This window comes from Corvus cornix, chromosome 1 (assembly GCF_000738735.6).
Source record: "Corvus cornix cornix isolate S_Up_H32 chromosome 1, ASM73873v5, whole genome shotgun sequence".
Taxonomy (NCBI): Eukaryota; Metazoa; Chordata; class Aves; order Passeriformes; family Corvidae; genus Corvus; species Corvus cornix.
Genome location: NC_046332.1, coordinates 22709140 through 22730346, shown reverse-complemented (window position 1 = coordinate 22730346; position 21207 = coordinate 22709140). Strand labels below are relative to the sequence as shown.

General features: G+C 46.9%; 1 protein-coding gene across 3 annotated transcripts in view; it reads left to right on the top strand.

Annotated features, from left to right (window-relative positions):
- LOC104687055 (galactosylgalactosylxylosylprotein 3-beta-glucuronosyltransferase 1-like) overlaps positions 1-20995 on the top strand; it is a 28149-nt gene extending 7154 nt beyond the window's left edge. Inside the window, exons 2-6 of one of the 3 annotated variants that reach the window (XM_039558843.1) lie at positions 11417-11561; positions 11890-12428; positions 13685-13981; positions 14479-14586; positions 17637-20995. In XM_039558843.1, the coding sequence (XP_039414777.1) occupies positions 11450-11561; positions 11890-12428; positions 13685-13981; positions 14479-14565 (1035 nt within the window). In that variant the 5' untranslated portion in view covers positions 11417-11449 and the 3' untranslated portion in view covers positions 14566-14586; positions 17637-20995. Of the gene's footprint in view, positions 1-11412; positions 11562-11889; positions 12429-13684; positions 13982-14478; positions 14587-17636 lie in introns of all 3 variants that reach the window. The other 2 variants (XM_039558835.1, XM_039558828.1) reach the window with 2 other exon arrangements.
- Positions 20996-21207: the final 212 nt, after the last annotated feature.

Here is a 21207-nt window from a genome sequence, read left to right as displayed (position 1 = left end):
GCATTGAAATAATTTTTTAATCATTAAAGCTAATACAGAATCCTCAGAAACATCCAAATCTCACAGCAGGGGCTGAAATTAGCAAGCAAACAGAAACCAAATCCTGATTATCCCTGTGCACCTCACAAAGCCCACAAGCAGTGTCTGCTGAAGTCAAATGCGAGCCTGGCTGAGCTGTATCTCAGGGCTGGGCTGGGCAGTCAGAGGCAAGCTGGCAAATCCTGCTGCTCTGTGGTCCACAGTAAGTTTCTTTCCTCCCTCAGACATGCGTGCCAGCTCCTCATCTCTGTGGAGCAATAGGAAAGGAGGAAGGAGTGTTAATCACTGACCCCAGATAGCTGAGGCATCCCCTGGCAGATCTTTAGGAAGGAGAAATTATTTGCATTTTGTCAAGTGTTATTAAGTGGCAGATCTCAGCCTGGCCAACATTGCTCCCCCAGCCTGTTTTTGTTTTCTTTTTGGCCTTGGAACCACCTCCTCCATCCTAGTCCCACCAACATCTTACAGCCTCTGTTTTATGAACAATTAGATATTTCAGGTATCCTCTTCAATCCAGCCCCCTGCTCTGCCTTAACTCATATGTCTGCCCTCCAGCATGGGATACCAGCACCTCTTGAATTGTAGCAGCCCACAGGCTTCTCCATAGCTCCTCCAGTAATCCCAGTAGCCATTCTAGTTAGCAACTCTTGTACTGTTTCCTGTTTCCTGTTTCCCTCAAACCTACAGTGCTCAGCAGCATGGTATCCAATTATAACAAGAGGTTTTTTACAGCCAAAGTGATGTCCCTAACTTCCATGTTAGAATAGGACTCTTGGAGCATTTAGGAAAACACAACAAATCTCTTTATTACTCGATATGCATCAGCAGCTCCATTACAAGGGAAGTCACAGGACACTGATAAGCATTTTGCTATGATCATCACTGCTGACCTCTGTGCTAAGACTTTTGGGGTGAATATGGTTTACTGCAAAGGCATCATTACCATTCAAAGAGCCTTTATGCATGGAGTTGTCTTCTCTTGTCCCCCTTTTGAGAATATATCCAAGACTGTTCCTGTGTAACGTGTTCCTGTATCATGACCAGTCTCCCCACTTGTGCTCCTAGTCATGTTAGCCTGCTAGACAAACTCTGCACACTTTATCCCACCTAGCAGTCTCTTCTGGGCGTGCTGCAGAGGATGCTTGAGGCTCTTCTGTCAGCACCAGCTCCTGTTCAGTGGTAGATAAGCTGCCATCTCAGCAAGTTTTATTCATAGTCCATCAAGACATGCCAAGCCACACTTGGATTGTAGCTCTCTTGAAGTAAAACCAAGTCCTGGAACTGTTAAACACTGGTGCAAAATAGTCACTAGGCAAGACTTCTGCTCTTGTATACTTCCTTCTGCATTGCACTTACCAGACTGATAAAATCTGATACCAAGTATTTCTTTCCTAACCCAAACACAGGTCCTAATCTGAGCACCAGAACAAGCACAAATGGCCTAGAAATTATTTACAGCAGCAGCAGCAGTGAAAACCCAGTTTCTTCCTTCCCAAGCAGCTTTTGGATGTTTCCTCCACCTAGGAATTCTTGCTGACCCTTTAGGGGTATTTTCTGCAGAGCTGGTAGTGGATGGATATAGTTCATGTGTCCACGTGTGAAGCTAGGAATACCTGACCTGGCTTGTTGACCTCCGCAAATGTCCTTATAACCAGAGAGAATTTTCCTTCCCCAAGCACAAGGAGGGAGCCAGATTCATCCCCAGAATCAGGAGAAATTCATATCCACCTCTCAGATTTATAGCAGCAGCCCATTTCTGGTTTTAACAAGAAACCACTCTTTGTCTGCCCTGATCTTCCAGGCCAACTTGGTCTGCCTTTGAAACTCCAAGGGCTCTCAAACTGCAGAGAAGGGTTAAAAAAAAAGTCTAGTTCATCTTTCCTATCCAGCCAGAAGTATCTATTCATCAGTTATTCTGTCCAAGGCCAACTGGCACCCCATGAATGTGGAATTAAGGTAGGAAGGACAGCACTGCCCAGCACCCCAAGTGCAGAGGTGTAAGAGCTGGGGAGACGCATCTCTCAGGGTTATCATGGTTGTATTTGTGCAGAGATGATATTCCAGTCACAAGAAACAGATAGAGCAGGCAACTCACCAGCCTGGGGATAGTATCAACCCCCTTTTGCATCCAGGCCTAGGGCAGCCTGAAGCACACAACTTCACAGATAAGCCCACGAGTACAATACAGCACAGGCTGACCTCCCTCCCAAGGGAAGGTTTATAAACACTACGTGCAAAGATGACTTTCAGACCAGGCTGCTTTCATGGGCAATTAAGGAGCATGGCAGAGAGCAATTCCTATACAAGCAAGCCCTATGGCAAGCCCCATGCACTCAGAGAGAGCAGTTTGTTTCTTGTGCTGTGAGCTCGTCTGCCCTCAATTCCCTCACAGCCTTCCCTGCCTTCCCAACAGACTCTTCCATTTTAACTGTGCAAGACATGGGAAAACAGAAACCAAAACCCACATCTTTTTTCTTCTGGTAGGTTTGGATTGTTGTTAGAAAGGGGCATTTGACTTTTGCTACTCCTTAGCTCCATCTGTTCACCCAAATGCACTGCTTACTTTCACTACAAAATAAAACTCACTCTGATCATGATGCAGGGATATATTCTGGCAGCTGCTGCCAGTGCCCAAGTTAGATATTGCTCCCCTGGCATTCCCAGAAGGTGGGAATTGCATATGGGTCTCTTGATCTCAAACACTTAGGCACATAATTTGAATGTCTGAATGCCTGTCCAGAGTCAACAGCTTCCCTGTTAGGACAGGGAAGGGCAGCAGGACAGTCCTAGCAGGACACTGACCATCACCTTCCTGCCCCTTCTTTCTTTTGCTCTCTTCTTCCCTTTTTATTTCACACACAGAAGGCAGGAAAATAAACACTGTCTGCTGACTCTAATTTTCATTCTAGTGTTTCTTTTCATCAAGCCCAAGCTATACAGATCAGCTGTGGCATTTAAGGTACAAATCAAGCAGCGGACCATAACGTATATCTATTGCAAAAGACGATTCTCTAGGTGCCAATTTATCCATTCTACGTTTGTTTCTAGAAGTGTCCGCATGACACTTGGATGCTGCACAGCAAGTGGCAAATATAAAGAGTGCTGATGATTTATTTGGAGGAAGAAATCAGAATTAGCATTTTGGACCACCTCATCTAGTTACAAAGCGAGCGTATTTCACACAGCTCAGAGAGCTGCAACAGCGAAAATGTCCATCAAGGAGACCAAAGTGGTGTTTCTCCTCTCTCTAATCTCACACAACTAACACCTGCATGATGTGGCATCAGTGCTGTCCAGTGTCCTCTCTGTCTTAATCTCTATGGAGCAGCCACCCACAAGAACATTCCACACAAAGTTGCTGTTTGCATGATGCTTTTATTGATCATATAATTCAGCCAGCATTCCCAAATAAAAACTTGGGGGGATTCTTGCCTTTACACTGCACTTATTCTCTGCCCACAGTTCTTTCCACGCAATAGCAGATCAGGGTTCTGATTCCTCAGGGGGCCAGCACACACATGTAACCATTAAAATGCCAGTATTTCCACAGGTTTTGGGAAGACAGACGTATTCAGCTACATCGGTGTTTTAAATGGCATAACTGAACTGCTGCCCCACTCATTTGCAGTGGGATTTCAGCCAGAGCAGTTTCTCCTTTGCTTTCTTTTGCTCTCCCTAGGAGTAACAGGGAAGTCCAGCAGGGAAGAGCATTTCAACATCGCCTTTGAAAGCAGGAGGAAAACAAGCTGTGTAAATCAATCAAGAGTGTGCATTAGTGATAGCATGTTCCTCTGGAGGTCTGCATTTGATGTCATATTGACACATAGCTAAGATCAAAGCCTGTCTCTGCATCCTGGCTGCTACCAGAGGAACAGCATTGACCTTTGGGCCCCATATCTTAACAAGGAGCTCGTGATCAATGTGATTTTTTTTTTTTTTTGCCCCATAACAAGCACCTGTGAAATGTAGTTATCCATCAAATAATGCCTAATGCCTTTTTCTCTGAAAAAGTAATTCCTCTCCATCTTTGAAAATGTTCTGGAAGGAAATACTATGGGCTTTTCCTTTCTGCTTTTGCAAGAAAGCTGTAAAATGACAGCTCCCACTCCTGCTGAACAGGCATCAGCTGTTAACTCAGTAGGGAAAGCTCTGAATGAAATATATAGAAACTTTGGAACAACCCGCTATTGTTTTTGCTTCCTTAGAATTATTTTGCCTCCTTGGGAAAAAAAAAAGCAGCTATTTTTTTTTTTTGACTAGTGAAGATATTGGGCTGATTCATGCTGATACGTTTGGAATTATTATTCTGTAATAGTCATCAGCATCTAAAAAGGACCTCAGTTCTGCCAGAGCTCAGCAGCAGGGAAGAGAAGCTGACGTTTGAATAAGCCCCTGACTTCCCTTTCAAGAAAGGATAACTCCAAGCTTAGAGGTCTCTCAGGAGAGAGCTAGCTTTCTCAGGAGACATCTGGTACCCCCTGCCTCTCTTCAGGCCTGAGCTGCTAATCTTTCTCTGGGTATTTCTGGCATCCCTGGATTATGGCTCTGCAGTACAGGGAAATTGTGACAGGGCAGAGGGCTGTGTCCCTCTGAGTCACAGCCCACCCTCACCAGTGTTCAGGGGGCAGAAATGTGGTGACAGGTTGTATGGATCAATCGTGAAGGACATTTGGGTCTAGGCTGATTAAAAATAGCCTGGCTTAGACCTCCTTTTTCAGGCTCCGGAAGGCTCCCTGCAAGGACGGGCTTTGCAGCCAAGTTCAAGGTCTAGTCTGTATTCAAACTGGGTTATCTCCATTCCTGCTGATAGCCCAGATAGTGCCTGGATACCCTTGATGTACCTGGGGATAGCAGGCTGAGCCACGTGCTGTCTCTAAAGTATTGGCTCCCGTGGGACCTAGCCAGCAGATTTAATTAGCTCCATCAAAGTTTCTTTTTTGTTTTCCGTTGGGTTTTTTTTTTCCTTTTTTTTTTTGACTTGGAAGAAAGCCCTGTATAAAGCACCACCTTCCTCCAGTCCATGCTCACACACACAAGCCACATGTCTAGGACAAGGACATGTCTTCAGGAAGGTGCTGTGTCAAGCTGTTTACGGACCAAGCTTTGAGGAATGCTCAACTTGGCTTCATGTGGGCAGTGAAGGGATGGGGATTGTGCATGGTGTACTCCCGAGGGACAAGCCTGGTTTCTGGGCTGAAGGAACTGTGCTCCCATATAGTGGAAGAGCTGGCAGGAGAGGATGAAGCCTTTCTTTGCATCTGAGGAAAAGGCGCGGGGGGCTTGGGAAGGGCGGCTGTTTCATTGGGAGTGACTCACTTCCTAGGGAAGTTGTCCCCACAGGAGCCTGCACACCAAGGCACAGAGTATTGATGGGGCTGAGCCTTGAAACTACACAGCTGCTGGTAGTTCTGCTCTTCCTGCCCTGGGGAAGGACCTGGCCATCCTTCCCCGTATTGTTTTATTATTTGTACTTCCCTGGGTTTTGTCTCTCCAGGGGACTCGGTTAATTTGCCTTTGCCCTCCATCCCCATGAGCAGTAGGGGAGTGCTCACCTCACTCAGATTGCAGGTGTCACTTGCCTGCAGCCATTCACCAGTCTGCAGCAGAGGGATGATTAAAACCCCCAGCAGAAGAGCACTCTTACACCCTGGGACAGAACCACAGTCTCCTGCTATTGCCTGGGCTACTGGGAGGTCAAGACCTCAGTTGTGGGTTTAGGACAGAGTCTTTCTCTTCCTGTTTCATCCATCTCTCCTATGAAGACAGGCTGAAAGACTTGGGGATGTTCAGCCTGGAGAAGAGAAGGCTCTGGAGAGACCTTAGAGCCCCTTCAAATACCAAAAAACGGCTACAAAAGAGCTGGAGAGGGACTTTTTATAAAAACATGTAGTGAAAGGATAAGGGAGAATGGGTTCAAACTGAAAGAGGGTAGGTTTAGGTTAAATATTGGGAAGATGTTCTTCCCTTTGAGGGTGGAGAGACACTGGCCCAGGTTGCCCAGAGATGTTGGGGATAGCCCATCCCTGGAAGTGTTCGAGGCAAGGTTGGATGGGGCTTTGAGAAACCTGGTCTAGTGGAAGGTGTCCCTGCCCGCAGCAGAGGGATTGGAACTTGATCTTTAAAGTCCCTTCCAATCCAAACCAGCCCATGATTCTATGATTAACATTTCCCTTCCTGGAAAAACTGCTTCTTTTTTTTTCCCCTTTGCTTTTCAGTCACCCGGTTACAGCAGAGTTTAGGGGAGAAATTGCTACTTACAGAACAGAAATCCAAATCTCCCTTTTCCCCTTCTCTTTCCCACCCCCACAAGAAATACAGCTGGATGTGAAGCCCTCAGGCACTGTCCCTTAGATCTAGCCTACCCTTTCTGTCCTACAACGATGCCATTCCTAAAGACCTGTCTGGGGGCCGGAGGAGTCTTGCTACTGAGAAATGCCCTGTTTTGGCTGTGTTTGCACAGTAATTACCCCTGCTTATCCCAGAGCAATAACCCATTCCACCCACTCCTGTGGTTCCTTGAATCCATCCTCCCACTTTATCGTGCACATCTCAAACAAGCAGGCAGCTGCCCAGTGAGGGGAAGCACTGCAGCATCTCGACCTGCCTCAATTTTTAGCGCTATTGTAGTTTTGGCTGAAGGCTCTGATGGGCCCAAGGGAATGGGGGGAGAGGGGACAGCGGCTTCCTGTGCATCTCAGCAAGGCAGAGACTGAGCCGGTGCTGCTCACCACAAATACCGGCACTGCCATGAATTATGCATTCCTTGTTTAAAGAGAGGTCGCTCTCATCAATAATTGAAAGCTCGCTGCTCTGCCTTCAGCATCACATCTCCCACACCGGGAGTTGGGAACTCATGAAATCTGCATGGACTTCCTCAAGGTGGCCAGAGGTTCGTGGAGAGAGGCAGCAAAATGCAGGCAAAACAAACCAAAAGCCCTGCTGACAGCTTTGGTGCGTGAAATTAAGAGTCATCTGCAGCTACCTGCCGGTCTGCTTCAGCCCTGCCCCTCACATTCCTCTCTCCTCCCCTTTCCACACCTGTCTCCTCCCAGGGTACACACAGAATGATAGGCTTGCAAACATGGCTCAAAACAAGATTAGGGAGTCTTTCTTGAAACTTTTGGCTCCATTACCCGAGAACAATTTGCTTTGGGTGCTTGCCTAGAAAATCGTTACACTGGATGGTGGGATGTTCCCAAGGGACAGTTTGAACTGTGAAATTTGTCCCTCTGGGAAGGTAATGATCTTTAGAGCCTGTGTCTCTGACTGGAGCCAGACAGTCCTGGGGCTGGGCTTGGTCCAGCATTCAGAGTTTTGTAAGCCTGGCTCAGACAGGCCAGCTGCCCTGAACCAGAGGCTGGAAAATCACCTTTCTTGCAGAGCAAACTTTTAGAAAGGTGTGGTTCTCATTCTGGATCAGGCAGGCAGAGGGCAGAACCAAAACCTCAGAAGAGAACTACCAAAGCCCATGTGATCCTAACCATTTCTGAGTTATCAAAGAGGATGTAAACTGAGCACCTCCTCAACAGGGCTGTAGGAAAATCAGAGGCACTGGAACGTGTCAGCCTTATAATCCCCAGTCAGCTGCATCTCTCCCTTTCACCTCTCTCCCATTCACCCAGCATGTCCTTTCAAACACTCTCCAGCTCAGGGAGAGAGTCACTGCCTGGGTCATTTTCCAGCCTGGAATCCTTATCCCTCTCTCAAAATCTGGGTTGTCCTGCCCGTAACAAATTGTTCCCTGTTGGTAATTAGTCAACAACAGATGAAGGAATTGGTCACTTGTGATGGTCTGAGTCTCAGCCAGATCTTGCTTCTCTTCAGCATCGTTCTGGGGAATCCAGCTCTTCCCCTCGTGTGCTTCTCTTATTGTCTTCTCCTGAATCCTTTCAGAATAATGCCCCCTGCATCAGCACATGGAGCTTAAATGGAGAGTGAATGGTGTTGCATCCCAGGAGCCGAGAAGTCTGACAAAGCAGCGTGAAGCAAGAGTAGAACGAGAAACATTTTGTCCCTATCATACTCAGCTTTGTGCTCTGTGTGTGTGTTTGTTTATTTTTTAATGGAGAACAGAAGATTGATGGATGAAATTAAGAAGAGGGATGTGTAATTGGAAAACAGCTCAAGAAGGCTACAGGCAGCATATTGAAGGCATCCATCAAACATTCAGCTAATGTTGTTAAGGGTGTGTAACACAAACAAGGGCTGCAGGAGACACTAGGGAAAAAAAGAAAAGGAAAGAGAACGGGGAATAGGCAGGACAGGGGAAATAGCTAGGGAGGAGAAGAGCCAGCAAGAGAGTACAATCAATAATATTTGTATTGCAATCACATCCAAAGGCTCCCATTGGGATCAGTGCCGGACTGTACAAGCACGTTAAGAGATAGTCCCTGCCCTCTACAGCTTAAACCAAGGAATTACCAGATGATCGCAGGAGATGGGTTTAGATGATCACAAAATTTTCTTCTGATCTTGAATCTCATTTAATAGAATCTACTCTGGGAGGGGTTAAAGGCAGGAGGAAGGTAGGTGGTTGTGCCAAGAATACACACAGTAATGTTTGCCAGCAAGCATGCAATTAATCCGAGCCACTTAGGAGACTTTGGTTTTAATTATAAAAAGTAGGTAAAAATATGTGCAGTAAACCTCTGTAAGCCCCAATGGGGCCATCAGCAGGCTACCCAGAGGCATCGATATGTGACTGGATTTTGATGCTGTGTTTTCAAAAGGATGGACTGATGCTTTAATGGACCACTTTGTGGGAAATATTCCATTCGGGGTGGACATTAAGAGAATGCAAAGGGCCTTTGTGTGGGTAAGGACAGAAGACAAAGGCTAAAATTATTAATAAGCCTGGGGATTCCTGTAGTCCTGGAAACAGGGAAGAAAAGAGACTCTGAAGGACTGAGAAAAGGCAGGTGAAAGATACAAAGCAACAGAGAAGAGCACGCATGATGGATGCAGGGGGAGACAGTGGGGGAGACAAGGCAGCATTTTAAAGATAAAATAAAGTATTCCAAGAGAGATTTTTTTGAAATGGGGTTAAAGTCAGCTCCTCTCTGAGGTTCACAAGTTACCTGGGGCTTTATGCAGGGTTTAACTTCTTCAGCCTTGTTTGCTTCGGAAAAGCAATAGAGAGAAGGTGCATGTAGAAATAAATGAGCATGGAGCACCAGGGGAGTTGCACACACAGCATCTCCACTTGTTTGCAGTGTCTGGGAACCATCAACAGGGCTGGCTGGAAGAGGGAGGAGGAGAAAGAACTAGAAAGGGAATTCGTGAAAAATTCTTCTAACCCCGATCCACTCTCCTCTGTGCTCTCTTGGTAACACGGCTGCCTCTCCTTCCCTCCAGAAGTAACCTGAGTTTGCAGCAGTAGCAGGTCTGCTGCATAGAAACTGTGTCTAATTAAGGCCTTTTATTAAAGGGAAGAAGCACTGGCTGCCTGACTCTGGTGCAGGGACATTTGTAATTGCAAGCATACTGGAGGAATCCAGGAGCTGTGATGACCCTGAGCCAGGGCCTGGGTGGACCTAGGTATCTGCAGTTGTTAATAGCAATCCTTGGACTTCTTTTGTGGCTCTGTCTGTTGTCACAGCCATGAGTGATGGGAAGCTTTACTCTACACTGCTGGTAAGAGAAAGGATTTCCTGTAGGGAAAGCAGTCCTTGGTGTGGGTAACATCGTCCTGCCGTGCGCCCAGCCTGGATCTGTAGCTTACCAAAGACCCATGCCTTTGGCACTAAAGCTTCAAGGACACTCTTGTACCTGGCCCAGACCCAGTCACCAAAAAGCAGTGAAGTTAAGCAGAGCCAGCACGTTTGCTGCACAAAGCTCCTGCTCACATCACCAAAACACTCCTGTGTGCCCCTGGCCACACAGGCTCCTTGGTTCACTTCATCATCAGTTTTTTATAGCTTGAAAGTAGTGAAATGCTCACCATGGTGCTTCCCAAGGAGGAGGTAAGAAATGTTAGATATTATCACCATTAATGGTTGGCTTGGGGAGCAGTCAGTGGGAATACATTACCCTAAGGGACTGCTCCAGCACGGTACCATTGGTGTCTAACAAGGAATGAGCTGGTGTTGCAGTAATTTCCTTAGGTGGGCTTATGAACATCCACTTGCCAGCCAGAGGACTTGCTGAGACATGCTAGTCTTCTGTCAGATTTGGCTGAAATAGGATTGACAGCTATTGGTGGTAGGGCACTGACGAGCCCTGCAATTGCATAACCCTTGTTTTTTCAGGACACCAAGGTCAAATGTCAGAGAAACAATTAAAGACAGATTCTAAGAAGGTCCCAGAGGATGAATTTAGAATAGCATGTCCTAATATCTTCCAGGAGTACTCTGTGGCTGCTGTAAGTGCAGAGCCCTTTTAGACCAATTGTCATGTTTCTTCTCACACAATTCTCTAACTCTGAAGCAAGGCAGTCCTTCCCCTCTGGACAGATGAGCTGCTAGACCCAAATCCTGGGCAAGGAGTTGCCTTTGAACAATATGTGCCTGCATGCCTTTGAGGACCTTGGTTTTAGCTGACTGGCAGAGTTCAGTACACTTAAAAATCCCTGGCAGAGGAGGAATTTAGAGCCAACCAATTTGAACCTCCTTTCAATCTTTTGTATCAGCATGATGCCATCACTCTCTTCCCTCAAAATGCCTTCAGCCTAGGAGTGCAAGAGGACCTGGTAGGGCCTGGTGGGTACTCCAAAGTCTGTGATTTAAACTAAATGCTGCAATGGCCAAACACTGCAAACCAGAAGTAGAAAGGGATGTGGGATAATTGAACATTCAGCAGGCAACACCAGCACTGTGGAATCGCCACGGCAGGGATTTCATGGAACACTTAGTAGGTGATAGCGTGCATGCCTGATTTCCTCAATGCACCTGCATGAGGAGGATGAATTAACACTGCAGAAGTGTAAAGAGATGCTGGCTATCTAGAGAATGCCTGACATCTACTGTTTTGTCCAGTTCCATGTTCAAGCACACAAATCTTGCAAACAGTTCTAAAAAATTGTACGAAAGAAGCAAATGAAATGGTCACCACAGAGCTCAGGGATGAGCATAAGTCCTGAAGATGAGGCAAGTAGCAGTCATCTCTGACTTCAGAATCAGCAACATGAACAACCCTAAGTCAAGGACAGTGGTTTCATCACGGAATAGTGGGAGGTTCTTTATAGCAATAGAAATAGCTAAAAGTTTCTATTCAATAGCACCAAAGCTGGATAATGGTTTGGACCTGCAACATTAATGGAGCTCCTTGTAAACTTAGACAACGCTTTGCTGGATCAGGGCCAAACATTTGTCGTGCCTCCCTGCATTTTCGGTGTCTGATATTTCGGAGGCCTTATTCTTTTTTCTTTTCTGAAAGGTAGAGAGATGCCTGGGCATTGGAAGCTCCCTGCAGCATGCTGAGGAGACGTAACCTTCTTACCACGCTCCTGATTGCCTTGCCATGGGCTCTTCTCCTAACCTTGTGGCACCAGTATCCAACCACCCACTACCTCAGCCTGCTGAGAAGTAAGTGCAAAAGGTCTGCTGTTGGTGTGCTGGTGGCTGTGGTGATTTCTGGTGTGAACCCTGAGCAGGAGATGCTCTCTCATGGGATGGGTTAAACAAAGACAAACTTGCCTGAAAGCCCCCTCGGGGTCTGCCAACAGCAGGAACATAAAGTGTTCTTGAGAGCACATTAAACATGCACCTTAGGCTGGCTTTGGGAAGAGGATGTTGTTGTGCTAAGCACTAACTCCAGACAGATGTGTGCCTCCCTGGACAGGAGGCGGCCCAACAGTTATTAATCCTCTGACATCTTCTTTTTCTTCCTCTTTCTTCCTTCCTTTTGCCCCAGAAGAGACAGACGAGAACGTGACCTCTAAAGTTCTCCTTAATGGTACATCTGCACTGAGAGAAGAAGGCTTCTCATCATGCACTCGGCAGCAGCAAAGCGTAGGGGCAACGCCTAAAATCATCCAGAATTATGTGTACTCCAGGCCTCCCCCATGGTCAGACACCCTGCCAACTATCTTTGTTATCACCCCTACCTATACCCGGCCAGTGCAAAAAGCTGAGCTGACCCGTCTGGCCAACACCTTCCTCCACGTACAGAACCTGCACTGGGTGGTGGTGGAGGACTCTCCACGGAGGACCAACCTTGTATCCAACCTGCTGGAGAAGGCTGGGCTCAACTTCACCCACCTCAACGTAGAGACACCCAAGAGCCTGAAGCTGGGTCTGTCCTGGATCCCATCCCACACCCCAAGAGGGACACTACAGAGGAACCTGGGGCTGCACTGGCTGAGGGACAGCTTCAGCAACACCGCACCACCAGAAGGGGTAGTCTATTTTGCCGATGATGATAACACCTACAGCCTGGAGCTCTTTGAGGAGGTAAGAGACATAAAATTACATGGGACAGAAAAGCAGGATAGAGCTGCAGAGCCTCTTAAGCCCAGTTGTACTTGCAAAGACCTCACCCACTCTGCATGCAGTGGCAGCTGGGTATAGGACAGATGCAAGCCTGTAGTTATGTAAACCCAGTAGCCAGTGCTCTAAAGGGCTGAAAGGGCAAAAAACACATTTGCCATGCTATAGGCTGCAGATGTGAACAGCCACTCACACACCATTGCACCAGCTAGGGTTCTCCCTGCCAGGGAACACAGGATACATACCTCAGAATTTATGCATCTCCTCAGGGAGAGCTGACCAAGTTTAAATAAGCACCAAAGACAAACTTCTGGTAAGGCATAAATCTGCACTGTTGTTAGGAAGAGATGATAGAAAGGGATGATAGAAAAGTTGTCTGACTTTCTCCTGACTGCCCTTCAGTTCTTCAAGTTCCAGCCACAACAGGGCTGTGCCTCTGGGATCACAGAAGCTTGCCCAGACTTCTGCTGGAAACCTGGCGTTTGTGAGTTGCCAAGCCCTTGTAAACTTGCAAAAATCCAGTAAACTCCCTTGTCACCCATTTAAGCCAAACTGTACTAAGCCACTTGAAGAGCAGAATTATGCATCAGAACATATTTCCAGTTTTCAGAGTTGTTAGGTCTCTGTTAAGCTCATCCTTTCTTACTTCTTTCCAGGTCCTTTCTGACAATTTCAATAAACCTCCACAATTTAAGGCAGTAGCCATGGTTGGAAAAACAAGGCAGGAGGTAGGGGGAGAAATTGCAATAGGTGAGGATGAAGATTAATCAGTCAGGGAGGGAGATTACTTGCATGAGTGTGAAGGTGGAGTGAGTGGAGCTGATAATACAGAGCTAGAGGCCTGGTAGAAGTAGTAGTACAAAAGTACAGAAGTACAAAAATGATAAAATTCTACCATAACAAAAAGGTGAAAGTGCAAATGGGATGAGAAAACCAGAGGTTTTCCTTCTTCTGAGGAACTGAATGTGGGCACAAAAAAGCAGTGAGTTTGGTGTTCAGAGAATAATGTGCTAAAAACTTGCCTCGTGGCCATGGAAGCTGTAGCTCTTCAAGCAGCAGCACAGGTGAAGTAGAGCTTGTGCTGCCTAGAGCAGTGTGGTTGCCTAGGAAGTCAATGGGGGAGGACAGGTGCCAATGAAAGCAGAGGATGGTGCACTAAGGGGTTGGGACAAACGTGGTGGGGTCGAATTCTCACAGCACTGTCTCTTTCTGGCACACAGATGCGCTACACAAGGAGGGTCTCAGTCTGGCCAGTGGCTTTTGTCGGGGGGCTGCGATATGAATCCCCAAAAGTGAGCCCAGCAGGGAAGGTGGTGGGCTGGAAAACCGTCTTTGACCCTAACCGGCCCTTTGCTATTGACATGGCCGGATTTGCTATCAGCATCAAGTTGATTTTGGAGAAGCCTCATGCCAGTTTCAAGCTGGAGGGAGTTAAAGGAGGCTACCAGGAAACCAGTCTGCTGAAGGATCTAGTGACTATGGACGGGCTGGAGCCCAAAGCAGCCAACTGCACAAAGGTGAGTAGGACAAGAAATCTGGAAGATACAGTCTCCTTGCTGGGTCCTGGCTGTTTTTACAGCCTCCTGCCACACCCCTCCACCTTCCAGTGTGCCTGCCCTGTGCTGGCACATGTCAGTGCCAAATGATGCTGGGACAGACAGATGGACAAAGCCTGCTAAATTCTTCACAGATGTGAAGCTCAGAGAAAGCTGAGGAGCAGTGCTGTGCATTCTCTGTTATTAAAGAGTCTCAGATGTACAATTTGTGCCCAGATTGCTTCTCCAAAATCCAGGATTGGCAGGGGGTTGAGCCTGGAATTTTGGTCAAGAATGATCCCTCCTCCTTGTCACTGTTTCATGTGCCCATGAAGTGTCTCCCAGGATCAAGCCCTTTGAATGACATGCTTCAAACAGCTGTGAGCCTCAGGTTTCTGAGGATGCCATCCGATCAATGGGTGCAGTACTGTTGTTTCCATGGCAGTCAGAATGCCTGAACTCGTTGTGATTCCCTCTAGGTGTTGGTCTGGCACACAAGAACTGAGAGGCCCACTCTGGTTAATGAAGGCAAGCGTGGGTTTACAGACCCCAGAGTAGAGGTGTAAGCAGAGAGCCAGCTCCAGGGTGTGAGTATCTTTGTCTTTATTGTTTTTAGCAAGGCAAATAATCTGTACCTGTTTCCTTATTTCTACTATTATTTCCTCAAAAACTGCATATGCAACTGCTCCAGTAATTCACCATGCCACCCTTTGGACAAGAAGTAGATTCTCATCTTTATCCATGTATGGTCTGTATTTCTTACTCATTCAAGCCTCCTTGCAGACCATGTGGGAGTTTTGCCTGACAGAGAGAAAAGTGACAGCAGAATCCCCCAGTTTCACTCAGTATTAATGACAAGCCAGATTCCTTGCCCCTGGACTCTTTAATCCAGCTCCAAACTCCCTTTGGTGTGGGAGTTGTCCTACAGCGTGGAACGAGATCCCACTCCTGCAGGCAGCCTTTCGTCCCAGCAGCCCTGCCACCTCTATAGTGCTTCAGGCATCCACCTTTTATCCTGCATGAACAGCTGTGGTGTGGGTGCAGCAGGGAAAGGCTGATGGAATGCTTACTTAGAGCACCTCAGAACAGGAACTGGCAAAGCACAGCCTACACAGACTCTCTCAGTCTGAGGTGCTACCAATGCTACCAGAGCTAGGAGCTGAGGAGAAGTGGTGAAGGCACTAGGAAGTGCCTTTGCAGTTCACAGAGCCAGGTTCAGCAGCAGAATGGGGGATTATGGCAACCACCACAGGTGACGGCAGGAATGTATCAGAGATCATTGATATGTTCTTAGAAAGAGATTGATGATGAACAGGCTTCAGAGGAGCTATGACCTCCTCTGCCAGATGCCATGCCCTCTGATCTCAATGGCAGACTCCTATCCCAAAAGTCCCAAAAGAATAAAAGTATCCCAATTTCAGAGTACCCAGCTCTTTCTGAAATGACTTGTATCTGTGTCAGGACACAGGATGCTGAATGATTTTGTCCTTCTTTAGAAGATATTCCAGGACTGCTTTCAGTTTTGACCCCAATATACACCTCAGCTCAGCTGTACCAGTGAAAATAAAACTGACAGGTTTCCTACAGGCAGTCATGAGTATTTCAACTCCTGCACTGATCTCCTGTGTGCATCACTAGTAGCTGCACTCAACATTTCCACAGCACCTCATCATCTCTGAGTGACAGCCACACAAATAGTGCAAAGCAAGCCTAGTGCCTGCACACCCAGCAGCAGATGGAAGGGACAGGACTCAGGCACCTGAGCACAGACACCTGGTGCCACCATAGGGACCCTGGGGTAGCCTACCTGAACCTCCTACAGCACACAAACCCTGTACCATTTCTGACAGCTTTTTATTAATAGTTCAGATATCCTGGAAACCCATAAATGATGCACAATACCTGTGCTTAGGTGGCAGCTCCTCTTTTCACCAGCACTTCTGTGAGATCCACTAGCAGCAGCAGGCTCATTTTGCACTCTCATCCCTGCTGGGTCTGCAATAGTCTAAAGCTGTGATTGCCCAAACTCAGCTCATAAGGACTCAGAGTCCAGTTAACTGGTCTGGAGGAATCACCTACTTTGTAAAGGATGAGCAGGGCTATAAATCTCAGATAGATTAGACCCTCCTTGCCTGCTTGCCAGAGGAAGAGCTGACTGCTCCAATGGAGATGCAGAGTGCAGATGTGATGTTTTCACAAATGTGCCATTTATGGATGGGCACTTTAGTCCTCACCTCCCTCCCTGGCCAAACGCTCAGCCAGCCTCCACAAGAAATGCAATGCACCAGCTATGGATTCTCATGAGCATGGCTCCCCATGAGTCACTTGTTGTGGGAAAGGAAAGGAAAGCAACGATTCTAAAAGATTAAGACACTGCCACTGATTCACCAGCAGGACTTGCACCTTTATCCAAGCCATCCTCTCCAACTGTTCCAAGCAGATTGTTGGCCGGGTCAGCCCTGCAGATTTTGAAGGATCTCTGCACTTGCATTAGCAGTGAATTTGACCACGATCCCTTTTGCACCACTGTCTGTCATGTGGGGGCAGCTGCTCTGACTCACCAAGTTGGCAGGTGGCATCTACTCCATGCAAGGTAAACTGCTTGACAATCAAGGGCAATCAAGCAAAATCCTTAGATTGCCTCTCTTAAAATTTTACACTGAGATCTCTGCTGAAGGCTACAGTGTTTTGCAGGTCCTTACTATCAAGGCTGCTGAGCTTCAGAGCCTTGATAGGCATGATCTAGATAAGCCAGTGCTGAGAAAAAAAAGAGGCAAAATTGCTCCCCTGAGGATCTTCAGTTCTTAGACACAATAGGAAGAATGTTTCCATCTTTCCCTCCTGCCAATTAGTCCTCCTTGAGGATCAGATCAAGCCAGTTAAGTCCAAGACCTCCCAGAGCCCTCCTTCCCTTTAAATCCTGCAGATGTGAGTGAGGCAGACATTGCTTGGTGTGGGATTTGGTACTTTCCTGATCTCTAGCTGGACCATGTGCATGGCTGCTTGAGACAGAGCAGCCAAAAGCTGTCACAGCATACATCCCTGCCGACTGTATTGAAACACCCTCGAAACACAGGCTTTGGCTTCTGAGAACAGGAGATGGAAATCAATTTCACCTCGTATTTTTCTTTGTTAAAGTCCTGAAAACTATCACAGAAGACTGGTGTTATAAAAACTACCTATTCTTATTGCTAACTTTTATTTACAGGCATCCGAAAGAGAAGAATGTGCTTAGGTTAGCATAGGACTCCTGCTGCCTTGTGAAATTTGGAAACAGAGAAGGTTCATCTGCATTTCAGAGCTTCCAGACAGACTGAATAGAGATTCTCAGATCTCATCCTCCTACTCTTTCTTTAAAAAAATTATCAAAGAAGTTAAAATAATGACTTAAAGTGCAGACAAAAAAAATCTGTCAGAAACTTTATCTAATTCGTAAATAAAAATCTCCCAGCTAAGACTCTAGTGCAGATAGAACAAGCAGCTCTTCAGCCATACCCCAGCCCAAAGCCGTGCACAGTGTGGTTGAGGAACCTGTTTACTGATGCCTGCAAGGTGTTTGTCTGAGCCAGGGGATAGCCCTGTTACACTGGATGTTGTATTTACACCTTCTTACTTCACCTTGTGTTTGTTTTGACAGAGGCAGAGGGCTGTGATTGTTCCTGAAGTCCATCAGCAACCGTAGCAGCTGTGCACCCTGCCTGTCCTGCCCAGTGCTCTGCTCCACAGCTGGAGGATGATAAACACCCCCAAATGTCATCACTCCAAACAGCTCCACTGCCCAAAGAGGTGGTAATAAGGAGGGACAGAGCTGATGTGGTGCCCTGAGATCCTTCCCACCTGGGAGAGGAGTGCTTCCCTTCCCCACTGGGCCCTGTACTTTTAACCATTCATTATAACTTATTAGATGTGATCTTCATTCTCAGCTGTGCCAGCACAGAGGCTGAAATCCAGGATGGGTGCAGGTGCCACCAAAGGTCTCTCCTGGCATTTCGTGAAACCTGAGCTTCAGTACAGCAGCTGTGAGCTGCAGTAGTTCAAGGACAGGAGTTGTCACTAAAGCACAAACATGGAGTTGTTGGCCTGAGGCTGGTGTGCTCTCAAAACAGCTTTAAAGTAAAGCTAGCACGAGAGTCCCTCCCTCTGAGGGATGCACTCCAATATGTACACAGATCAGCCTTCAGTGCTGGAGAGGAAGCTGTGCTGAAGAACCTCATTTGGGGTTTGGGAGTTCAGGGAGGATCTGGTACCTATCCCTCAGCTCAGATCTTGAACTGTCCCTGCTTAAAGTTGTTTTGGAAAACGCCATCTCAGATCCCCAGGCACAGAGCCCTCTGGATGAAGTTCCTTTCCTGCTCAGGGAGACACGGCAGGTACTGTACCTCAAAGGCCATGCCTCCGTGTCTTGCTGCAGAGACCAGAAAGCAGGGGCAAAGATGGGTGGACTTGAATGTGTTCAAAGCCTGGAAGCCTGCTGCAGCACTATCAGGTGCTTCAGTAGCCTCAAATCATGTGCATGGACTTGCTTCCTAGACCTCCAGAGAGGAAGACAACTCTCTGAGAGGGAGGTGGGTGAAAAGTGCTCGGAGAAGAGTAACCCTCAGCCTGCACTCATCTGCTGTGAGAACATCAAGGAATTTGGAGACATCACCGGGATACCTATCTTGAGCACATACAAGACAACTGAAATAACAAGCGTGGCAAGGTTTTCCAGCTGAACTTTGAGAGGAGTATGTGGTGCTGTGAAGAGAGAGGAGTCAGTGTCATGTGGAAGGGTTTCCCTTTCCCTCAATAAAACAGGAAGACGGCCAGGTGGGAGGCAGCCTACAAAACAGGAGGTGCAAATGAGGACCGAAGGAAAGATGCACTGGATTAAAAGCACAAGTGTTGGTACCATATGTGTGCGTGGGGAGTGGTGTCGCTGTGACTTTTCCAGGAAGATTCCTTGAATGACCCAGAAACCTGTCTGAGCATATCTTTAAAACATTCTTCACTCAGGCCATGAGAAACAAGGCTTTAGGCATTCAAAACACATCAAGGATGTCACAGCTGGGAGGAAGTTGTAAGCAACTGAGTCATCCCTTGCCCAAGAAATTCTGGGCTAGCAGGAATCTTATTTATTTGTTGATTTATTTATACTAGAATTCTTCTCTGCCTATTCCTTGTTTAATTTTGGTTTTTAGCTTAGGTCATGTGACATATTCATGAAGAAAGAATATTTTCCCCCTTGCCTCAGAACAGTAGAGCTTGGTGATCGCCAATGAATGTCATGTGTTCTGGGCTCCCTGGGGTTTCTTTACAATGGTATCTTAAACTGGCAAAATAATCAGAAACACAGCAAGGGGGGCAGTACAGCGAAGGAAATTACAGTTCCTTTATGCAACAGACATGGGTGGCACTAAGTTTCTGGCTCCCAAGCAATCACAGTGAGGTAAAAACATGAGCAAAGGACTGCCTCACTGAGCAGACAGTCCCCATGGGATCTCAGGAAGCCTCCATGAAGGGGGCTCTTTGAAGGGTATCTGAGAGAGGGAGTTGATCCATATTCCTTCAATGGAAAAGGAGCAGCCACACATCCTGCTATAGGAGGGGGCCAAAGTATGGGAGGGGCAAAGGGGATGAGATGCCTCTTTTCAGAGAGAGAGAGACAGAAGAAATCAAAGAATAGGCATCAATTAGAGAAATGGAGACTGCATTTAGTGAGACTAAGGCCAGGGTCTGTCTGGATGAACACACCAGCAGTACAGGCCCACCCTGCCAGCTGTCTCAACATGAAGAAAATACTGAATGGGCTGAGAACAGTGTCTTCTCTGGACCCTAGAAAGGTCTTACAGAGCAAGGGTATGGCATACTGGCACTGGTTAACATGAAGGAAGCCCAGCATCCACAGAATGCTTTTCACTCTGCATTTGTCATGGCTTTCTGTCCTGCCTTCTGCAGAAGGTAGCAGGGCTTGCACTCCAGTGGGCTTTGCCAACCCATCCTGCCACCACACAGGTGGGCTCAGTGCTTCTACCCAGCATTAACCCAAGACTAAGTCCCCTTTTTTGATGTTTCAATGAATGAGCAAGAGTGAGGGAATAAAGGAGTTGATTTATGATCCTCCATTTTCTCCTCTGAGATGGGCAAAGTTTCTGCCCGTATGAACAGGAGGAGATGTGGTGATTAATTCTCTGGCCTTTAATCTCACACAGGTCCTACCTAGGGTCTAGGCACTGACAGTGAGTGTTTGTAGCAAGGATCTATTCCCATTGCGACAGATGCCGCCACACACGTTTTTAGAGAGTTGTTCTCTCTACCTCCTTATAAGAAAGCAAAATTACTCCTTCTGTATGTACTATGCTGTCAGTTCAGTCTTGGTCAGAGTCAGCTCTCAAGACCAGCCCTATTGCACCATCTCCATTCTTGCCCCAGCCTGGCCCTGTGGAGCAGACCTTTTGTGAACCAAGAAGTTCTGTCAGTCACTACATTGTGCAGAACCAAGACCTTGTATGGACAGCATGAATGTATGCAGCTGATATTCCAGGCTAGCAGACATGTGGGCCTGTTCAGCACAAATACTCTTTTCCCTGTAGGGCAGCCTGAGGACAGCAAGGACTGCTGCTGGCCAAGGCATATCAGCTAAGGATGGCAAGTAACAGGCACCACAAGATGGTTGTTCACCAGCAGAGCTGGGTGGGAGAGCCCAGGACAGCAGCAGCATCGGGGTTACAGGCTTCAGGGGAAGTGAGTGCAGTAAGGAGGGAAGCCACAGAACAAGCCTGAAGTATTTAAACACAAGAAGAGGCATCCTAGCGCCTGGTTTTTACTAGCATATCAGTACTGATACTCATGTTCTCTGAGATTCATCCAACTCACCAACCAATGAATATTACTAACCTTTCCTGTTGCAGAAAATACTATTGATGAACAAAAGAGAATGTCGAGAAAGTACTTTTTAATGGTTATTTATTTATATTGAATGGTACTAGAGCATTATTAAATATGATGTGAATAGTATGATATTGCATTGTCTTGTCTGCAGCCTAAGTGCTTACTTCTTTTCCAGGAAAACACAGCAGAACCTATAATGGGAAAAGTATCTATTTTAGTCGTTCTCATTTCAAGGCTATTCATTTCACTCTTCATCTGACCTAAATGTTACAAGAGAAAGTCAAGCAAAAACACTTCAGGTCCCTGAGACCAGTGCCTGCATCATGGAGATAAAGGAA